Source organism: Henckelia pumila, chromosome 2 (assembly GCF_033568475.1).
Source record: "Henckelia pumila isolate YLH828 chromosome 2, ASM3356847v2, whole genome shotgun sequence".
Lineage (NCBI taxonomy): Eukaryota > Viridiplantae > Streptophyta > Magnoliopsida > Lamiales > Gesneriaceae > Henckelia > Henckelia pumila.
The window spans coordinates 2,336,128-2,353,584 of record NC_133121.1 but is presented as its reverse complement, the minus strand read 5'-3'; the positions used below and the strand labels follow the sequence as shown (position 1 = coordinate 2,353,584).

Here is a 17,457-nt window from a genome sequence, read left to right as displayed (position 1 = left end):
GATAAAGCTGAAAACCAGTTGAAACCAGTCGAGATTTCTTCAGAATCAGTCAAACTCAACATATTGAGTCGACATCAATCGATGTAAATTGAAAATCGATCGAAATCAGTCTATGTGAACCAAAAAAAACATTCGAAAATCAGTTCATATAAATTAGAAATAATTCCATACGAACTGAAAAATCAATAATGATCGGTCTATTCATTATTTCGATTTAAAATAGTCAACAAAAAACTAAAAAATGTCATAACAATGGTATGAAAAAATGCAGAAATATGAGAAAGAAAAAAGAGGAAAATAATCAGAGATGTGTAAGAAGAAGATCGAGGAGAGGAAAAATATATATCTAAACTCTATCTAATATTTTAAATGATGGGCAATATAGTTTTTTTTTGCACATAAGTCTATCTATTGAATTAAAAACAAGATCAGATTTATATCCCCAATTCTTCCGACATTTCATATGGTTGGAATCCATTCTAGAATCAAGATTTTTTCATCGTATCTTATCCAGTTTGGATAAAATTTAAAAAGTGTTTAAATTAGTGTAGTTTTTTAAAATGTTTATTAAAAAAAACAGAATTATAATTTAAAAATTGTTTAATTATTGTAGTTTTTTAAAATGTTTATTAAAAAAAAAGAATTATTTTTTTTATGTTTGGATATACAATGAAAAGCGTTTTTGTTTTAGACAGTGTTTGAGAGATATTAAGAAGTATTCCTCAATTTTTCTTTTCCAAAAATTGAAACTTTTTGAAATTTTACGAAGAAAAAACTGAGAAAACTATTTTTTAAAAAGTGTTCTTTGACTGTGAAATTTTGTAAATAATTTAGGTTCCGTTTGGACATGTATTTTAAAAATGTTTTAATTATTTTTTTAAGTGAAAAAAACTTAAGTATGTGTTTGAATAAAATTTTCGTAAAATGTTTTTGAAAACTATTTTTTAAAAAGTGTTATCTAACTATAGTTTTTAAATAACACTTGAAAGATATTTTTAGCATGAAACTATTAAAGGCAAATATTAACAACATGACTTTTGGAATGTTAAAATGTTTTTATACAATAGTTATCCAAACACATATTTATTTTTAAAACAACTTTAAAAATATTTTATAAAAAGTTTTTAAATTTTTTTTTTATAAAAACGTTTTATAAATATATGTCCAAACAGACCTTAATTTTTCAATGTTTTTTCTTAATTTAAAAAAATAAAACTGTATAATCACTGCGGGGATATCAAATTCTTTTTTGGTGGTTTTAATCGATTTACTTCTCGGCCCAAACGGATAAGACATAGACCGATGGACGTCATAAGCTTTTCCACGTGGTCATGTGGCACCGAAACGTGATATTTCATATTTTCAAGTGATTTTTCAAAAATTAATTACAACATTTTTATATCCTTTCGATCGTCTCATTGGAAAATTCGATACTATTCCTAGGATATCTACCTAAATAAGTGAGATTATACTATACCATGAGTTGGTGTATATTACACCGATTGTGGTTCATTCGACATTCCGTATGATTTTTTGCACACAAGATGTACAATATATTTATTTGAATTCAGAAGTAGAACATTAATTGATGTTATTTTGTAAAAAATATCATATAAGATGTAACACTCCACGTACTATAGATTGAACAGTGTAGTGCAATTTTGTTGAAAAATGTGATGTCACACCTACCGGGATTGGGGACTGGACGACTGGACCACATGATAATTTAAAAGGCTAGAAAAAAATTATGTTTTTATAAGACCATTTTTTTTTACTTGGGGAAAAGAAGTGCACTAGTCAAAAGTTCGCTAGACTCTAGCCTACAAATTCGTACAATGGTGAAGCAAAATAAATTTTGTTGAGTGGCATGGTCAGCGCAATGTCGCAAAATCAGGGAAAAACAAACACAAATGCAACGTTTGTTCTCAAACATAAAAAATATACAAAATAGTTGCAAAAAAGGGCTATCCCGAGCCGCAGCTAGCTGTTGGTTGATTCCCACGAGTCCGACCATAGCATAAGAGTTGCGAGGAGTGACATTGTAGCAGTTTCAACTCGCAGTCGGTGTGGTCCAAGGCCTACGGCAAACGCACCAGCCTCCCTGATGGCATTCAACTCCTCATTGGTGAAGTCTGAATAGAAAGGGTTACGAGAACTGTGAGCATCCAAAATGAGAACATGACTTACGCCCCAATCTGAGGCAGTTGAATACTCAAAAGGCATCATTGAAGAACTCTTCAAAAATTCAAACCATATTATTAGTTGAGCCGGCATCTCTAACTAGGAAACATAGCGAATACAAATTTGTTATCTCGTCTTCTTAAGTAATGAGTTTGTTTCTTTGAATTTCCAGCTCAAACAAAGATACTTCGATCTTTTATATTCATCATAGAGTTGCGGCTTCCTGGTAGACCGAAGTGGATGTGAACGTTGCACCCATCAAAGACTTATATAAGTAAAAGGGGTCTTTTTTCAGTTGTCAACAGATAAATCATATTTGTGCATCATAAATTATAAATTCACAGTCGTTTTCAGTTTCTCAAAAAAATTATCCCCCTCAATCAGCCAAGATTTTCAGTTTATTTCTTAAATCTTAATTAAATCAGAAACAATGGAACGGTTGTGGCAAGAAAATCAGACAAACATCTTTTATACTTGAAACACGGTACCATTAACATCCCACAAGGAGAAATTCAGCTTGATTAAAACCGGAAGCTGATAAATGTTAGAGATTACAATTATTATATGGTAAACCAGGAAGCCACGAAATGAAAACCTTGCAATTTCAAATTGATCAAGGTAGCACCAGCTATAGCGAATTGGCCAATTGGGGGAGACAAAAAGACGTGGAGTGCAAAAATTAACCGAAAAAAGGAACCAACTCATCTCTTAGAAAAATGGAGCCTATTGATGTAGAGCTAGAGAAAGAGATCAAAAGATGAACAAAGGTTAATTGAGGAAATTTGAGCAGTTTCATTTAACTTCTGAAGCTACCCTAGGTAAAAATGAGGATCACGTGTCCTGGAAATGGCGACGTTTTTGTTAGGACATGGTTGTAACATGGTTGACAATTTTGCTTTCGTAAGCATATATAAAGGTAGCTTCAAACAAATTAAACAACATAGATCTGATGAAATGTTGGGAATGTGCCAATCAGAACGGTAGAAGATAACTAGATAAGATAGATACTTTATTTCCAGGAAGGTGGAATGGGGATGTGATCGGGGAGTGAACTCCAACTAACCTCCTTCTGGACCAATGATCATGACTCCAGCAGGTTCCCTTTTCAACGACTTCAGCGTACACAAAATAGGAGTAGCCTCTGCTACAGCCACAAAAGATAATTTCGACTGTGCTACCTGAATGGAAGATAAAGAAAAAGCACATAAACAACCACATGAAACAGAACAGTAGATGTGAAGTCCAATACTCAGACTGAAAACCCAAATTTCATCAGGGAGGGTGCACAAGGAGTGCTTACAGTTTGAAGAAGTTCACCAACTTCAACAGGAGGCTTCAAAATCATTTCATGCAAACGTTGACCTACATGAAAGGTGGTATCTCAAAACTAGAAAGAACGCTGATTACATAGTTAGAAAGTTGGATCCAATCAATAATTTCAAATTATTTAAACCGGGGGGGTGGGGTTGTGATCAAATGTGAGTTAGAAAGAAAATAATCACATTGCTTAGACGCAGCTAGAATAACTCGTTGCAATCTGTCCACTCGATTTTCTGATATTGAAAGAGAATGCTTGGTCAGCAGAGGTGTTACACTAGATGCTCCCAACTCCTGAGATGCATGGGAAGGAACGAGAAGAAATCAAGAATGAAACCAAACGGTATGCAAATACGATAAATTTAAAACAACAAACAAGTGAAAACCCACCGTGCATTTCTCAACAAGCCAATCAGCTCGGCCTCCCTTTAAAGTGCCTTAACAATTACAAGATGGACAAGTCATATGACCCAAACATGTGATTCATGGAGGATTGAACTTTTTCAACTCACCGAAAGCTGCAAACACATGCCACTGTGTTGCTATAGGAGATGCCGATTTTGGGTCCTCCACTGCTTCAAAATCTACCCCTCCGTGTTTAATATTCTCTATGCGTCCTTCAATCAATCGTCCCTTTCCATCAAATAGCTCTACCCTTGCAAAACATAATTTTTGTGATAAAAATCGAATACAGCTGTACCACAGAAAATTTTATGCATAAAATCATCATAAAATAAAAAATTAATCAGCAGACATGATGGTTCACTAACAGTCCAAAACTACCAATGAAGAATTGAGTGGCTGGAAAAACAGTGTCCGTGAGCATGTATTTTATCCTAACTACATACCCCAATCAATTATCTGTCATGCTATGTTTGCAGTTGCTATACGATGCTTATGCACACTATTATGCTAGATATACGGGCTGGTTGGTGTAATTGGCACTCGTGGAGCAGTTGCCTCTTCAGTACATTTTTTAGTCGCCTATAAGCATGGAAGTATGCATATTTATGAAACACGATAGAATCCATACCTATCATTGATGTTTAATCTGAGTACTTTAGTCATATGCCAGAATTCATCCCCTTCCACACGCACAAAACCACCCTATAAACTAATAAAAACCCTTGAAAGCAAGTTCCTCAAGTATAATTTCCCAAAAAAATGTTCCTTAAATATGTCAATTCTTGTGACGCAGGAGTAGTACACATACCTTGTGAGGAGGTAGGGTTTGAGAGAAAAAGCGTGGGAGGCGGCCGCGAGACTGGTTCGAAATATCTGAAGCTGAAGATGAGAATGCTCGAAAATGCAAGCCCTTACTCCGAAACTGCAACGACGTTCGGTTCGCCGTGATGATTAGCCTCGGATTCCAAACTATTTTTTCCGCGCCGGACCTCATCCTTCCGCCGCCGTCGCGGGAAAATTATCAAGTGGATTTTGCTTCTGAAGAAAATAACCTTTGAGCTCTGGCAGCAGACCCGACGGTAATAAGAGAAAACGCCAACGGTGAATAATATTAATGTGATATTTATTTAATTAATTAAGGTTTTTTTTTGACATAATTATTTCTTTATTTAATTAAAAGATAAATACTGGTAAATCACTTTTATATAATATCCACCGATTATTATATCTTTCATTAAAAAAAATAAAAAAGAAAGCTCACAAGGAAAACATTATGAATATCTCTTGGACCCATCTAAAAAAATATTAATTTTTGAAAAATATTATTTTCCATTGTCGCGTCTTAAATACAAAGACTTATCTACTTTATGTTAGTCTCACCTACTCTATTTTATTACCATCGACCATTTATCATATTATGACTTTGTTTACTTAATGAGATTAGTGGTATATAGATAAATAATAATAATATTATTAAATGAGATAATTCCTGATTTAGTGCTTCGTTTTTTTACGCGGTCTTGATTTTGTTTCTCGTTTTTTAATTGACTTAATTTGATTCTTCATTTTTCAAACGTGTTTCAAGATCGATCCGTTCGTCTGTCAAGATGTTAAAATAGACGTCTTGACTTGTTCAGCCGGTATAAGCCAACCTATTGTATGAGTTTTTTTTCTATTTTTTATTTGGCCACCAAATTTGTCCCAATTTTTGTTAATCTATAAACAATAATCGAACACTTCTCTTAATTTTGCAAGGGTCTTCTTGCGAAAGAATCACACTCGAATGAGTTCATCGATGATGTATTGTAAGTTCTTGTTTGCGCTTCGTTTTCCATTTCCAAACACAATTGAAATGCAAATCATAACAATATAAATATAAAATTCAAACACACAACGTTATATGAAAAATTAAAACTTTGAAACCAAAATTAATTAACACAAAATTAAAAGCAGACTATTTCCCACTAAAAGATCATATACAAACAAACGAAAGCAAATTGAATTCAAACCACTAGAGATAAAAGAAATAGCAAATAAAAATAGCAAATAAAAATATGAAATTAAATTAATATAATATATATGCAAAACCAACAAGAAGAAAGAAACAAATTTAATGAAAAAATAAAATACATAAAAAAGAGAAAACTTACGGGATTAAGGGGGAAGGGAGAAATAAATTGATCGGGAGTTGGGGTTGTAAGGATTGGGAAGGAATCGATCATTAAAAAAATGAAAGAGATCGACCAAACCGGTTATATTCATTCATCCCGTCTATTTTAACGTCTAAATAGGCGGAGGGATCAATTTCGGAAAATGTTTGAAAAATGGAGGACCAAATTGGATCAATTAAAAAACGAGGGATGAAATCAGGACCGCGTCAAAAAACGGGGGACTAAATTGAGAATTATCCCATTATTAAACTAATATTATTCAATTTTTTTATAAGATATTGAATAATGATGGATAAATAATAACATATTTAATTTAATCGATCAATTCTGTAATTGAAATTATGATTAAGGTAGTGTTAGAAATTTCTAAAAGTAATTGATTATGAAGTTTTTTTTAAACAAAAAATAAGTGATTATGAAGTTTTTTTCCTAAAAATTTGTTAAAAAAAACTTCATAATCATTTATTATTAGAGGTTGTAAACACTAGGACGAGTTACAGTATTGTCATTGCTTATAATATATAATCTTATTTTTAGTTTGTATTTGTAAAATTAAGATTGTAATTTTTATTGAAAAATGCAAATTATTATTAATCAACATATAAAATTATTTTAATTGATCAAAATTATCGAGTATAAATACATGAATAATGATAAAATCTTAATCATATCAATCTGTATTCAGTTTTTTTTATAATTATTAAATGAATTTTTCATATATTAAAATCAAATGAAATGTATTAAATATATATTAAAATATTTGAATTTTTTTTTTGATGTTTTATACTTTTTTTTAAATAGGGGGATTTCATATATTATTTTTGAGAAAATAAATTATATTTATATAATTTTTCTTAATTGAAAAAATAATTAGTTAAAAATGATTATTTATATCATTTTTTATTTGTGATAAATTATTAAATTTTAATATTTAAAATAAATATAAATAAATTTTATGAATTAATACGAATAAAATTATTAATATAATCCTATGTTTATCCAATTAATTAATATCATGAAACATTAACATTTAGACCAATCTCCCACAAACTCGAAACATGTGATTGAATATTTATATAACATAAAAAATGCTAGATGTATACCTTGATTTACATTCTTACTTAAAATTTCTCTCATTTCACTTATTAAATATAAAACTACTCATGATAAAAAATAAATATTTAGTTGATCAAATAAAATTTTATAATTAATAAATAAAAAATGTAAATCAAGATATGCATGACTTCGTTTGGTATGAATGATTAGATAAATAATATATGAATAAATAATATAATGTAATAAAAAATAAATAAGAAATGATAATTAATATAATGTTTAATTTGATTAAATATAATTTATTTAATTTGATTGATTAAATTTTATATAAAAATGATAAATTATTTTTTGTCTTTCTTCACAATAAATAAAATGTGATAATATTATTTATAAAAAATAATATAATAATTTATATTCTATAATTTGATTGATGTAAGATAAATAATTAATAATTTAATTGATATAAAATTAAAATCAATAAATAAATAAATAATATGACAAAAAAACGCAAAATTAAACAAGATAAGTTTATACGTGAATGATTTATAATCGTACCAAACGAAGCTGAGCACATATACCATTACTTTTATGACATTGATCGAATTTAAGTTTTTTTAAATGGTGTGCTCTCAAGTGCCAAAAGTGTCCAAAACCATCCGATTCGATATACATAATGTAAAGCATGGAGAAGAATTACATGAATATCCACAATATTCACAAGCATGGATTTCACAGCCAAAACGCAGTATTGAAGTCCGAACACTGAAATGTTGTCACTATTTACAACTCCCCCCTGAAAAATGGTGACCCAAAAAACGAGCTCGGAAAGGTCCCTCCTCCATTAGGTAACAGAGTAAGCAAACATATCAAGAAAAGCACGCAACCCCAAGCGAAACGATCGTCCCCCAACGGTGTAATCTCGTCCTTTGCAGGAACCTCCTCTCCGCCCCGGAAGAAGGTTGCAAACAGTCCCCATGCTAGACACAGAACACTTCCACTTAACCCACCAATGGCTAGTAGTAGGGATGTCGCGAAAGTTAACACGTTAGCGGTGCTTCTTCCGAACATGGCTTGGGCTATACGACCTCCTTCGAGTCTCCCCACTGGGAGCAGGTTCAGAGTAGTGACCACCATGCCTAAACAAGAAAACAACAAGTTATATTGTTCTGTTTGCAGACCAGGAATTGTGGCTAATGAGGGACTTCTGGCAAGAGAGTTTATTTAATGGTTTTGGCGATTGATATTAAGTTTATGATTTCAACAAAAGGATTACCTAAGAGACCAGCAAATGCAAGGGGGTCGACAGGGACTCCTACGCCTTTAACCGCATATGGTAACACATTCCCAAGATCATCGGTGTAGGGACCGATCACATATTGGATGAAGGAAAGAAGAGGATTATTGTAAAAGAATTGAGGTCGAATGTACCTGAACGCAGAGTAAACATTAAAGTACAAAACATACCACATTACACAGATGAAGGAACAAAAGATTACTTACAAAGCATTGTCACCGCCATTGAAACTGCCATCAGCTACAAAAGCTGAAATCGCAAGAACTAAGGACGTCAGATATGCGCTGGCTGTTCTTGCCACTGGAATGTCAAACAGAGCCTTCTTGTTAGGCAGCAATGATTCATAGTTATTCATGACGCCAAGGCATCCGGTCCAGTTAGATGGCACGAGAAATGAGGGACTCAATTTTACACCATACCGGGCTGCTGCTACTCGTGTTGATATCTAACATACAGAAACCAAAGTAAAATTAACAAATGGAAGACACAAATGACTGCTAAAGGGTACTCATTTTTTGGATTACTAGAATTCAACAGCAAGATGGCCTTAAACACTTTTTTTCGGAGCACCATCACCAACATTCACAGTTGACACGTATCAAAACCACAAGATCTGTCTTTAAATGCAATTGATGGAGTGAACAAAAACACTACATACCTCAGAAACCACCAAAATAGTAAAAAATCCACCAAAGAGGGGCGCGAAGTTAGCTAGGTAGTCATCAATGGTGGCATCTGGCTTGAGGAAAAGGCCACTGGTCAAAGCCACTGTCCCAAAAGTGGTGACAGCCAAAGCTATAGAGCTAACATAGCCCCAAGGAGTACTTAGTTTTGTACCCTCAAATTGGAGATCAATCTCAGATTTGGGTTGAACGACACATGCCTACGAGAGGAGAACATAAATATGGAAACGAGTTTAAACAAAATATTAGTTAAACTAGGGGGGCACTTCATGTTCTTCCAATTAAAGAACATCCAACCAGTTGACGCAATAACTCAAGATAACACTTTAACCAAAAACAAGGGTAGAATCAGACATAAAACCCATCAAAATGGTGATAAAATTATCAAATTTACCTCAAGATTTTAAAGTTTTAAGAAACAGGTCGTTCCACTAAGAAAACATCTTCAAAGGACAAAGAAACTTTTATTCCACTCATATTTTTAGAAGTAAGGTAACAAACATAAAATGGTCGCAAGCTTGTCAACAAAATATACCTGCTTGATGATATCATTTGTTTTTTCCTCCATAAGCCATACAACAACCTCCCTCCCCGCAGCTTCTGAGAGCTTCTTCTCTAACTTAGGTATTGCTTCTTCGATGGGTTTCCTCAAATTTCCAATAAAAATCCCCCCATCTCCAAACCTCCTAACATCTGTCGCGAAAAAGGCATCAAACCCAAAACAGCTCTTCAACTGCATTACACCATTTGCAAAAAAAAAATTGCATACATTCATTACAATGTCCTGATAAACCAGATTTTCTATGCCGCAACAAGAAAATTAATAGAAAAAAAAACTATACTCCAGATAACAAAACAATAATATAAATCTAACCTTGTTAAGATCAAGAGCTTTGAAACTCTCCTCTGCTTTCTCCAACCTTTCTTTCTCTTTGGACAAATTGGCACGAACCAAATTGTTGAAGAAGCTTACAAAGGGATTCCCACTTGTTTCTTTATTAAGCTCCCGAAGCTTCATTTCAGTCCTTTTCTTCTCAAGCTTAATCGCAGCCTCAATAGAAGGATTCCCCATGAAATTTTTGAAGGTCTCGTCTTGTTTCCAATCCACTTCTTGTAGCTTCCCCATCTTGTTTTCCTCAGCAACCTCCCCTACATCTTTCTTGCCATTGTCAGCTCCCTCTTCTTTCGTCTCCTCCACCGCCACAGATGAGGAAGCGGAGTCATTTTTCTCCTCAGCTTTCACACAAAAATCCAATCTTTTCCCCGAAAACTTCAGCCTCTGGCCAAAAGGGTATCTGGAAAGTCGACAAAGGGACGTCGTATGAAGCGTGTAACTTCTGTCGATGCTCCGTGAAGACGAAGGGCATGAAACAGAGGAAAAGAGGGTGGTAGCCATTGCAATGCAAATAAATCTGTTGGTCCGCGGAAATCACAGGTGAACACATGGTGAAATTATAGCAGCAAACACGTGTAGTTTTTCATAGAAGTGCGGAGCTTGTCTAGAAGGTTGGAGGAATTTCGAGAGTGGAGAGTTGTCCGGGCCTAAGAGAATGAGCCGAGAAGATAATGTAGATTATAAGAATATCACTGGTGGATCTTACCTAGGATTTGGACAGTTGGAGACTACTCACCACATAATTGGATACGAGCCATTTTGTTGCTAAATAGTCTATTTTTATAATAAAATTATATTTTAAATAAAATTATTGTATTATATATTAAATACAAAAATTGATGAGAAAATTAAAAAAATAGTTAAATAAAAAAAAAGTAGAAAAAAAGAAATCATAATTGAAAAAAAAAAAGATAATGAAAGAAAGTGGTTGTGTTTTTTTTAATTTATGTATCATTTTAATGAATATTATTTTAATGGGCACACCAAAAAACCACTAAAGAGCTCTTACATAAGACAAAAACTCACATAAGACGGTCTCAAGGGTCATTTTTGTGAGACGGGTCTCTTATATGAGTTATCCATTAAAAAATATTATATTTTATATCAAAAATATTACTTATTATTATAAATATAAGTATAATTGACTCGTCTCACGAATGAAACCGTCTCATAGGAGTGTTACTCCTTACATAATATATAAGAATAGGTATAAATCTCGTGGGATTTTAATTAATAATAAATAAATAATATGGAAAAAAAAATCAAAACAAAATATAACAAAACAAATTTGAACATTTCCGAGAGGCCAGAGTATCATCGTTTATGGGTTTTTTTTTCCTTTTTATAGAAAAAAATTCTCGAAATTATAATCTTTTTTCATTATGTAAAATCATAATATTTTTCATTATTAATAATGAAACTTTAATTTTGCAAAAAATATTATTGTTGATTCGTACATGTGGCAAATAAATCAACTACAATATCATTTGTTGTTAATAAAGAATAACTTAAAACTTCGTTTGATACGAGTGATAATATATCGAGTGATTGTATTTATTTTGTTCAATATTCGCACAAGTTTTTATAACGAATTAGTGAAAAACATGCATCATTATTTTGTTCAAATATGTTGATTTATCACATTTATACTATGTATCATTCATCTCACCTCTACAAGCTAAACAATGTCAAAAAATATCGATATTAACAAATCTAACTACTGGTATTTTGTTGCATTAACAAATGCCTTATTTACCCTGTTCGTTGACCAAAATAGCAAACGTTGCTATTTGTTTTATTTATTTATTTTTAAAAAAGTAGACTAAGACCGATGAAAAATATCAATATATATAATCTTTTTTATTAAAAAAAATCTACTTCAAAAATATGTTCTCCACCCTCTTACATTAGAAGGGACATAACTTTTAATAAAGTCCTTTTTATGTGGATTCAAACTCATGAATATATTATTAAGGGATCAACTATTCCACAAATTTAAACATATTTACGGGTGTGTGTTTTCTTAATAATATAATCTAAAAATGGTATTCCAATAAATTGGTTAAATATTTGTCGCGATATTAATCACGCATCACAAATTAATAAAAAGATTATGATCATTTAAAAATAATATAATTCGGCAACTCGGGCGGCAAAGCTTTCATTTTAAAAAAGATAGTTTAACCATGGTTAGCACCAACTGGGCCAGGCCGGCAAACTTCTTGTTATCGCTGGGCCTCTGGCCCACAAACCAACATTAGCATTTATACCTTTAAAAAATCTTAACCCTGGTTAACCTCCAAATTCCAATATCCTCGCCTATTTCGACGCTATAAATACCGAACACTGGATCACCGGGCTCCATTCCTCTGGATTCAAAGGGCGTCTTGATAAACGCCGCTAAACATTTTTCTCCTCTCTGATTATTCTTCGCTGAATTTTCGTGCTTCGAATCCAACATGAGAGAGTGTATCTCAGTTCACATTGGCCAGGCCGGTATCCAGCTCGGAAATGCGTGCTGGGAACTTTATTGCCTCGAGCACGGTATTCAGGTGGATCGGACGCACTCGTTTTTATTTGATTTTGTTGTTTATTTATGAGTTTTCGATTCTTTTTTTTTTTTTGAGTGGATGCATGTGAGATGGAGAACTTGTTGACCGAGAATATACGTAGGTGTTATTTCTGTACGTGAATTTTGATTATGGAGAAGTATGATGGTTTTTGTTGATCTGATCTACTTTCGCTATGTATCCATGTGTATAGATAACAGGAAATTAACAATCCGTGAGTTTTGAACCTTGATTCAATACGTTTGTTTACGTGTGTGAAGAGATGGGGAATATGTTTTGGTAGATGACGAAATGTTGGATCACGAACGAATTCGGACGTGTTTTGATTTTAAAAAAAAATTGGACATGTACCTAGGCTTGCATGCATAACTATAATCTGAACTACGTTAATTTGGCCCATAAGGCTGATATGCACGTCTCCACCATATGTATCCAGTTCTGCCTGATTTTTGCATCAATACAATATTATATACAGTTCTGTCTGTTTGGTTTTTATAATAGATCTGACTTCATGTTTTTTCCTTTTTCTAGCCTAATGGCCAAATGCCCGGTGACAAAATTGTTAGAGGAGGTGATGATGCCTTCAACACTTTCTTCAGTGAAACAAGTGCTGGAAAGCATGTTCCACGTGCAATCTTTGTTGACCTTGAGCCCACCGTGATTGACGAAGTTCGCACTGGGACTTACCGCCAGCTTTTTCATCCTGAACAGCTCATTAGTGGCAAGGAAGATGCTGCCAACAACTTTGCCCGTGGCCACTACACAAGTAAGTTGGTTTGCTCATCCTCAGTAAGTTCATTTATTTCCTGTTGTTGTGGTTGGTGTTAAGGTTTTGTGTACAATTTGTGTTACTCATAGTTGGGAAAGATATTGTTGACCTTTGCTTGGACCGCATTAGAAAGCTCGCTGACAACTGCACCGGCCTCCAAGGTTTCCTCGTCTTTAATGCAGTTGGTGGAGGAACAGGTTCTGGGTTGGGATGCCTTCTCCTGGAGCGCCTGTCAGTTGACTATGGCAAGAAGTCTAAGCTCGGCTTCACCGTGTATCCATCACCACAGGTCTCCACATCTGTGGTAGAGCCCTACAACAGTGTTTTGTCTACTCACTCCCTGCTTGAGCACACTGATGTTGCCGTGCTTCTCGACAATGAGGCCATTTACGACATATGCAGGAGGTCTCTAGACATTGAAAGACCTACCTACACCAACCTCAACCGCCTTATCTCTCAGGTATAGTTTCACCCTCACTCGTTGATCATAGGTTTGGGTGAGGGGAGATGTGGTGGGACTGAATGTATTTTATGTGTGAAACTTATAGTTTTAGAAAAAATTACATGTAAGCATTTCAAAATTCCATTTGAGTCGGGGGAATCTTCCCTCACCCAGTGGTTTTGAAACTTGTCATTACTGTATCGTGTCAACTATTCTTGTTGAGTGCAGGTGATCTCTTCCTTGACAGCATCTCTAAGATTCGATGGCGCCCTTAACGTGGATGTTACCGAATTCCAGACTAACTTGGTGCCTTACCCAAGAATCCATTTCATGCTTTCCTCTTATGCACCTGTAATCTCAGCAGAGAAAGCATACCACGAGCAGCTCTCTGTTGCTGAAATAACCAACAGTGCTTTTGAGCCCTCGTCGATGATGGCCAAGTGCGATCCTCGCCATGGCAAATACATGGCCTGCTGTCTGATGTACCGAGGTGATGTCGTCCCCAAGGACGTCAATGCAGCCGTATCCACCATCAAGACCAAGCGTTCAATCCAATTCGTCGACTGGTGCCCCACAGGTTTCAAGTGTGGCATCAACTACCAACCACCCACAGTTGTACCTGGTGGGGATCTTGCCAAGGTTCAGAGGGCTGTTTGCATGATCTCCAACTCAACCAGTGTGGCCGAGGTGTTCTCTCGTATCGACTATAAGTTTGATCTAATGTATGCAAAGCGTGCTTTTGTGCACTGGTACGTTGGTGAAGGAATGGAAGAAGGCGAATTCTCGGAGGCTCGAGAGGATCTTGCTGCTCTGGAGAAGGATTATGAAGAAGTTGGCGCGGAGGGGACAGAGGAAGATGGATATGAAGAGGATGATTAATAAAGGTGTTTTGAATTCTTTAGTGTTTGCTTGATGTTTCTTACTGAAGTTGGGTTTTGACTTTGGATATTATGTACTCTTTTCTTTTCTTGAATCCGTCTTAAAATGCTATCTCTACCATTCAAATATCTAAAAATTTTATATCGCAATTGTCGCTTTATTATTTGGCTTCTACCTTACTCAAAAGTCAAAACTCCATAAATTATAAATAAATATTTCAAAGCATCATGGTTCGGCCTTCTTGTTGAGATGATTTGCTCTATGATACGCTAGCCGATAATTTTTTCCCCGAAAAATATTAATTTGTTGTGTTATACTTATATATGATATATATACACGTGCGCTTGTTGTATAATAATAGGGACCATTTATGCCACACGTTTTGAAATTGGAGAACATACATTACATCGATGCAAATTGCCACGAGATGTGATTACATATAAACCATTGGATTGATGATCTACTAACTTAAATGTGATTAAATACACAATTGATGACTTGAATACTAATTTAGATAAGATCTCATTAACCATTACTGACTCACGTAATTGTAACAAACATAGAAAATGAGATCATTTAAAAAAAACATTGAAAATGAGATGATTAATCCCATCAACCATCCATCTTTTCATGCCTTAGCACACTTGTTCATCAATTCCAGAGCAATAGAACTCAACTTCAAATTTTAAGTCAACAACAATAAGGCGATCTCACGAATTTATATTCGTAACACTAATTGACCCGATTGTGGAAAAGTAATTTTTGTGACATAAAATAAAATACTTTTTTTATTAATCGGAGATCCGTATCACTAAATTGACCATGAACTATAGGAGTTTTTCTGTTTCTATTATAAATAAAAAAAAAAAAGAAGCAAAGAAGAGAGAATGATCTGTGTGTATGTCCTTAGCTACGCACCACGGGCTTGGGATCACAATTAGTAGTCACCCATTACCAATAAACATTTCCATAAAAACAATAAAACCAAGACAACAATACGCAGGAATTGACTCGATTTTTGTATATATAATGAAAATAGGTATGTAAGATTTCCAAGTTCTCTATATTTACATCTGTACATGATCAACTCCCAGTTAGTTTATTATTTACAAATTTTATAATATAACAGGAACAGAGGTGAGAATCACCTTGTTACTTGAAAGTGTACACTGTTTACAAAGGATGTGTTGCCCTGATCGTTTGGTTTGATCCAAAGCCTCACCAGAACGGACACCATCTGAAAGAAAAAACCACCTTCTGGTCAGAAAGAAAATAAACAAACCCCGGTGCAAGAAACCAGCCCTATATATATATATTTTCCTCTGGTTGATATCCAGACCAGCTGTTCCGATGAATATTACAAAAAAAAAAGACGAAAACTAGGCAATCAGTGGAAAAATAATACTAGAACGGTATTAGGCATATATTGAAGCTCAGTTTTAGATTATTGGCATAAATATATATCAGCTAACGGGAAAAACATAACACAAAAGTCAACATTAGCTTTTAGAATGTTAAAATTATCAGAATTGATATGCTGATGAAGCACTCATAAACATACCCGACATAATTTTGGCACAAATTTTCATGCGATCTTGCTTGAAGAATAAGTTTTTGAACTTGTAATTTGACAGATAATCCATGTTCAGCATCACGAGTATCACCAGATATCATAGCGCCATGGTCCAGGGAATATTGAATGGAGCTTGATGGTAAAGAGGAACAAGCAGAGAAATCCCGCCCTGTAAGCTTATTGCTCATTCGTGCCATGACAACCACCGCTCTTTCATTCAGAACTTCATTAGCATCGCCCAATTGATTGACAGCCTAAAAGGAATAAATAAATTCCTTAGCATTACAGATAAAAAAGGCAAGAAGACCAAAGTGAACCAATACCTGAAGAAGCTCTCTCTCACGAACACCTCGTTGTGGTTGAAGCAGCTCACTGTTAGAAGTGGAAGAATCCTCACCATTCACAACAGCTGGGATGTGAGTACTTGCAAGAGTCGACATTTGAGGGACTTCATTAAAGTTGAAAAGACGCCAATTTATAAGTGGATCATGCACAAATGCCTGAAAAGGTAAACATAAATCTGAGTAGGAGCGTCAAATTTGTACTACTGTTAATTAAATTAAAAAAATTAAAAATCACTTAAATCATTCCAAAAAAAGTGCTGTTGTTTAATTTAAGATGCGAGTCTTAAACTTTTACAAATTTATGTACTAAGGGACCAAATCATTCTTTCCCAGTCAAAACCAATCAAAAGCTGAGTAACCTTACTACACTATCACTAGAGCATAATGTTCAGCCAAAAAAAGCAAGGAAAAGAGAAATGATTTCAGATGACGATGACAACTTCAGCACCTGAAGCTGTTCTGCCGCCTCAATGGACGTAGTATTACCGTTGCTTACAACAAATTTACCACCAGCACATCCAACCTTTTAAACCAGGGGCATAACTATCTCTCATAAACCTATCCTTCTTATATTACTAATAACTATACTGGGCAATAACAATTACATTAACAACACCTAAATGGATTAATTTACAATGAAACTGCTTATTATGAGGAAAAACACAGCATATTTAAAACTATACCTCCATCATAGCCATAACACTGTCCTTATTTGTACGCAGAACTTGCATAACATTTTCACAAGTTGAGCGGAAGTTTCCTTCGATGCCACTAACCTCCATGGCCTTAACAAGCATTCTTGTTAGGCGAAATGGAACCTATAAACCAAAAAATTCTATATATAAGAGAGAGAGCTAGATAGTTGCTTTATTTTTTTC

General features: G+C 34.2%; 4 protein-coding genes across 6 annotated transcripts in view; 1 reads left to right on the top strand and 3 right to left on the bottom strand.

Annotated features, from left to right (window-relative positions):
- Positions 1-1,839: 1,839 nt before the first annotated feature.
- On the bottom strand, positions 1,840-4,981 carry LOC140883734 (uncharacterized). Of its 2 annotated transcripts, none has more exons than XM_073290313.1 (8): positions 4,712-4,981; positions 4,532-4,605; positions 4,011-4,153; positions 3,889-3,935; positions 3,684-3,792; positions 3,482-3,543; positions 3,245-3,359; positions 1,840-2,132 (listed from the first exon to the last, which is right to left on the bottom strand). In XM_073290313.1, exons 1-8 carry the CDS (start codon positions 4,895-4,897, stop codon positions 1,981-1,983), a joined length of 888 nt encoding a protein of 295 aa, XP_073146414.1. In that variant the 5' UTR covers positions 4,898-4,981; the 3' UTR covers positions 1,840-1,980. The 2 variants fall into 2 exon arrangements, with proteins under 2 accessions (XP_073146414.1, XP_073146416.1); XM_073290315.1 differs by having other exon boundaries at positions 4,011-4,148; positions 4,712-4,773.
- A 2,792-nt stretch (positions 4,982-7,773) lies between these two features.
- LOC140882797 (probable zinc metallopeptidase EGY3, chloroplastic) lies at positions 7,774-10,663 on the bottom strand. The gene is made up of 6 exons (XM_073288999.1): positions 9,982-10,663; positions 9,643-9,840; positions 9,083-9,307; positions 8,631-8,869; positions 8,404-8,558; positions 7,774-8,266 (listed from the first exon to the last, which is right to left on the bottom strand). Exons 1-6 carry the CDS (start codon positions 10,501-10,503, stop codon positions 7,911-7,913), a joined length of 1,695 nt encoding a protein of 564 aa, XP_073145100.1. The 5' UTR covers positions 10,504-10,663; the 3' UTR covers positions 7,774-7,910.
- Positions 10,664-12,389: 1,726 nt separating this feature from the next.
- LOC140882049 (tubulin alpha chain-like) lies at positions 12,390-14,786 on the top strand. 2 transcript variants are annotated; one of them, XM_073287790.1, is made up of 5 exons: positions 12,390-12,554; positions 13,104-13,338; positions 13,431-13,801; positions 14,012-14,470; positions 14,556-14,786. In XM_073287790.1, the coding sequence occupies exons 1-5, from the start codon at positions 12,462-12,464 to the stop codon at positions 14,694-14,696; spliced, it is 1,299 nt and encodes a 432-aa protein (XP_073143891.1). In that variant the 5' UTR covers positions 12,390-12,461; the 3' UTR covers positions 14,697-14,786. The 2 variants fall into 2 exon arrangements, with proteins under 2 accessions (XP_073143891.1, XP_073143890.1); XM_073287789.1 differs by having other exon boundaries at positions 14,012-14,786.
- Positions 14,787-15,660: 874 nt separating this feature from the next.
- The window catches only part of LOC140881919 (serine/threonine-protein kinase TOR), a 30,668-nt gene continuing 28,871 nt past the window's right edge, over positions 15,661-17,457 (bottom strand). Inside the window, exons 54-57 of the mRNA XM_073287598.1 lie at positions 17,263-17,397; positions 16,559-16,735; positions 16,224-16,489; positions 15,661-15,899 (exon numbers count right to left, since the gene is read on the bottom strand). Of these exons, the coding sequence (XP_073143699.1) occupies positions 15,881-15,899; positions 16,224-16,489; positions 16,559-16,735; positions 17,263-17,397 (597 nt within the window). The 3' untranslated portion in view covers positions 15,661-15,880. The remainder of the gene's footprint in view (positions 15,900-16,223; positions 16,490-16,558; positions 16,736-17,262; positions 17,398-17,457) is intronic.

What these genes read in the sequence shown, in the direction of transcription:
- LOC140883734 (XM_073290313.1), bottom strand. Translation starts at nt 4,897, where the DNA reads ATGAGGTCCGGCGCGGAAAAAATAGTTTGGAATCCGAGGCTAATCATC. An exon ending in GGCTTGTTGAGAAATGCACG is followed by an intron (nt 3,793 to 3,888) that starts GTGGGTTTTCAC and finishes CATGCATCTCAG; the next exon opens with GAGTTGGGAGCATCTAGTGT. An exon ending in GATCATTGGTCCAGAAGGAG is followed by an intron (nt 2,133 to 3,244) that starts GTTAGTTGGAGT and finishes CTTTCTATTCAG; the next exon opens with ACTTCACCAATGAGGAGTTG.
- LOC140882797 (XM_073288999.1), bottom strand. Translation starts at nt 10,503, where the DNA reads ATGGCTACCACCCTCTTTTCCTCTGTTTCATGCCCTTCGTCTTCACGG. An exon ending in AAGCTCTTGATCTTAACAAG is followed by an intron (nt 9,841 to 9,981) that starts GTTAGATTTATA and finishes GGTGTAATGCAG; the next exon opens with TTGAAGAGCTGTTTTGGGTT. An exon ending in CTATTTTGGTGGTTTCTGAG is followed by an intron (nt 8,870 to 9,082) that starts GTATGTAGTGTT and finishes TCTGTATGTTAG; the next exon opens with ATATCAACACGAGTAGCAGC.
- LOC140882049 (XM_073287789.1), top strand. Translation starts at nt 12,462, where the DNA reads ATGAGAGAGTGTATCTCAGTTCACATTGGCCAGGCCGGTATCCAGCTC. An exon ending in GCCTCGAGCACGGTATTCAG is followed by an intron (nt 12,555 to 13,103) that starts GTGGATCGGACG and finishes TCCTTTTTCTAG; the next exon opens with CCTAATGGCCAAATGCCCGG. An exon ending in TCAACCGCCTTATCTCTCAG is followed by an intron (nt 13,802 to 14,011) that starts GTATAGTTTCAC and finishes TGTTGAGTGCAG; the next exon opens with GTGATCTCTTCCTTGACAGC.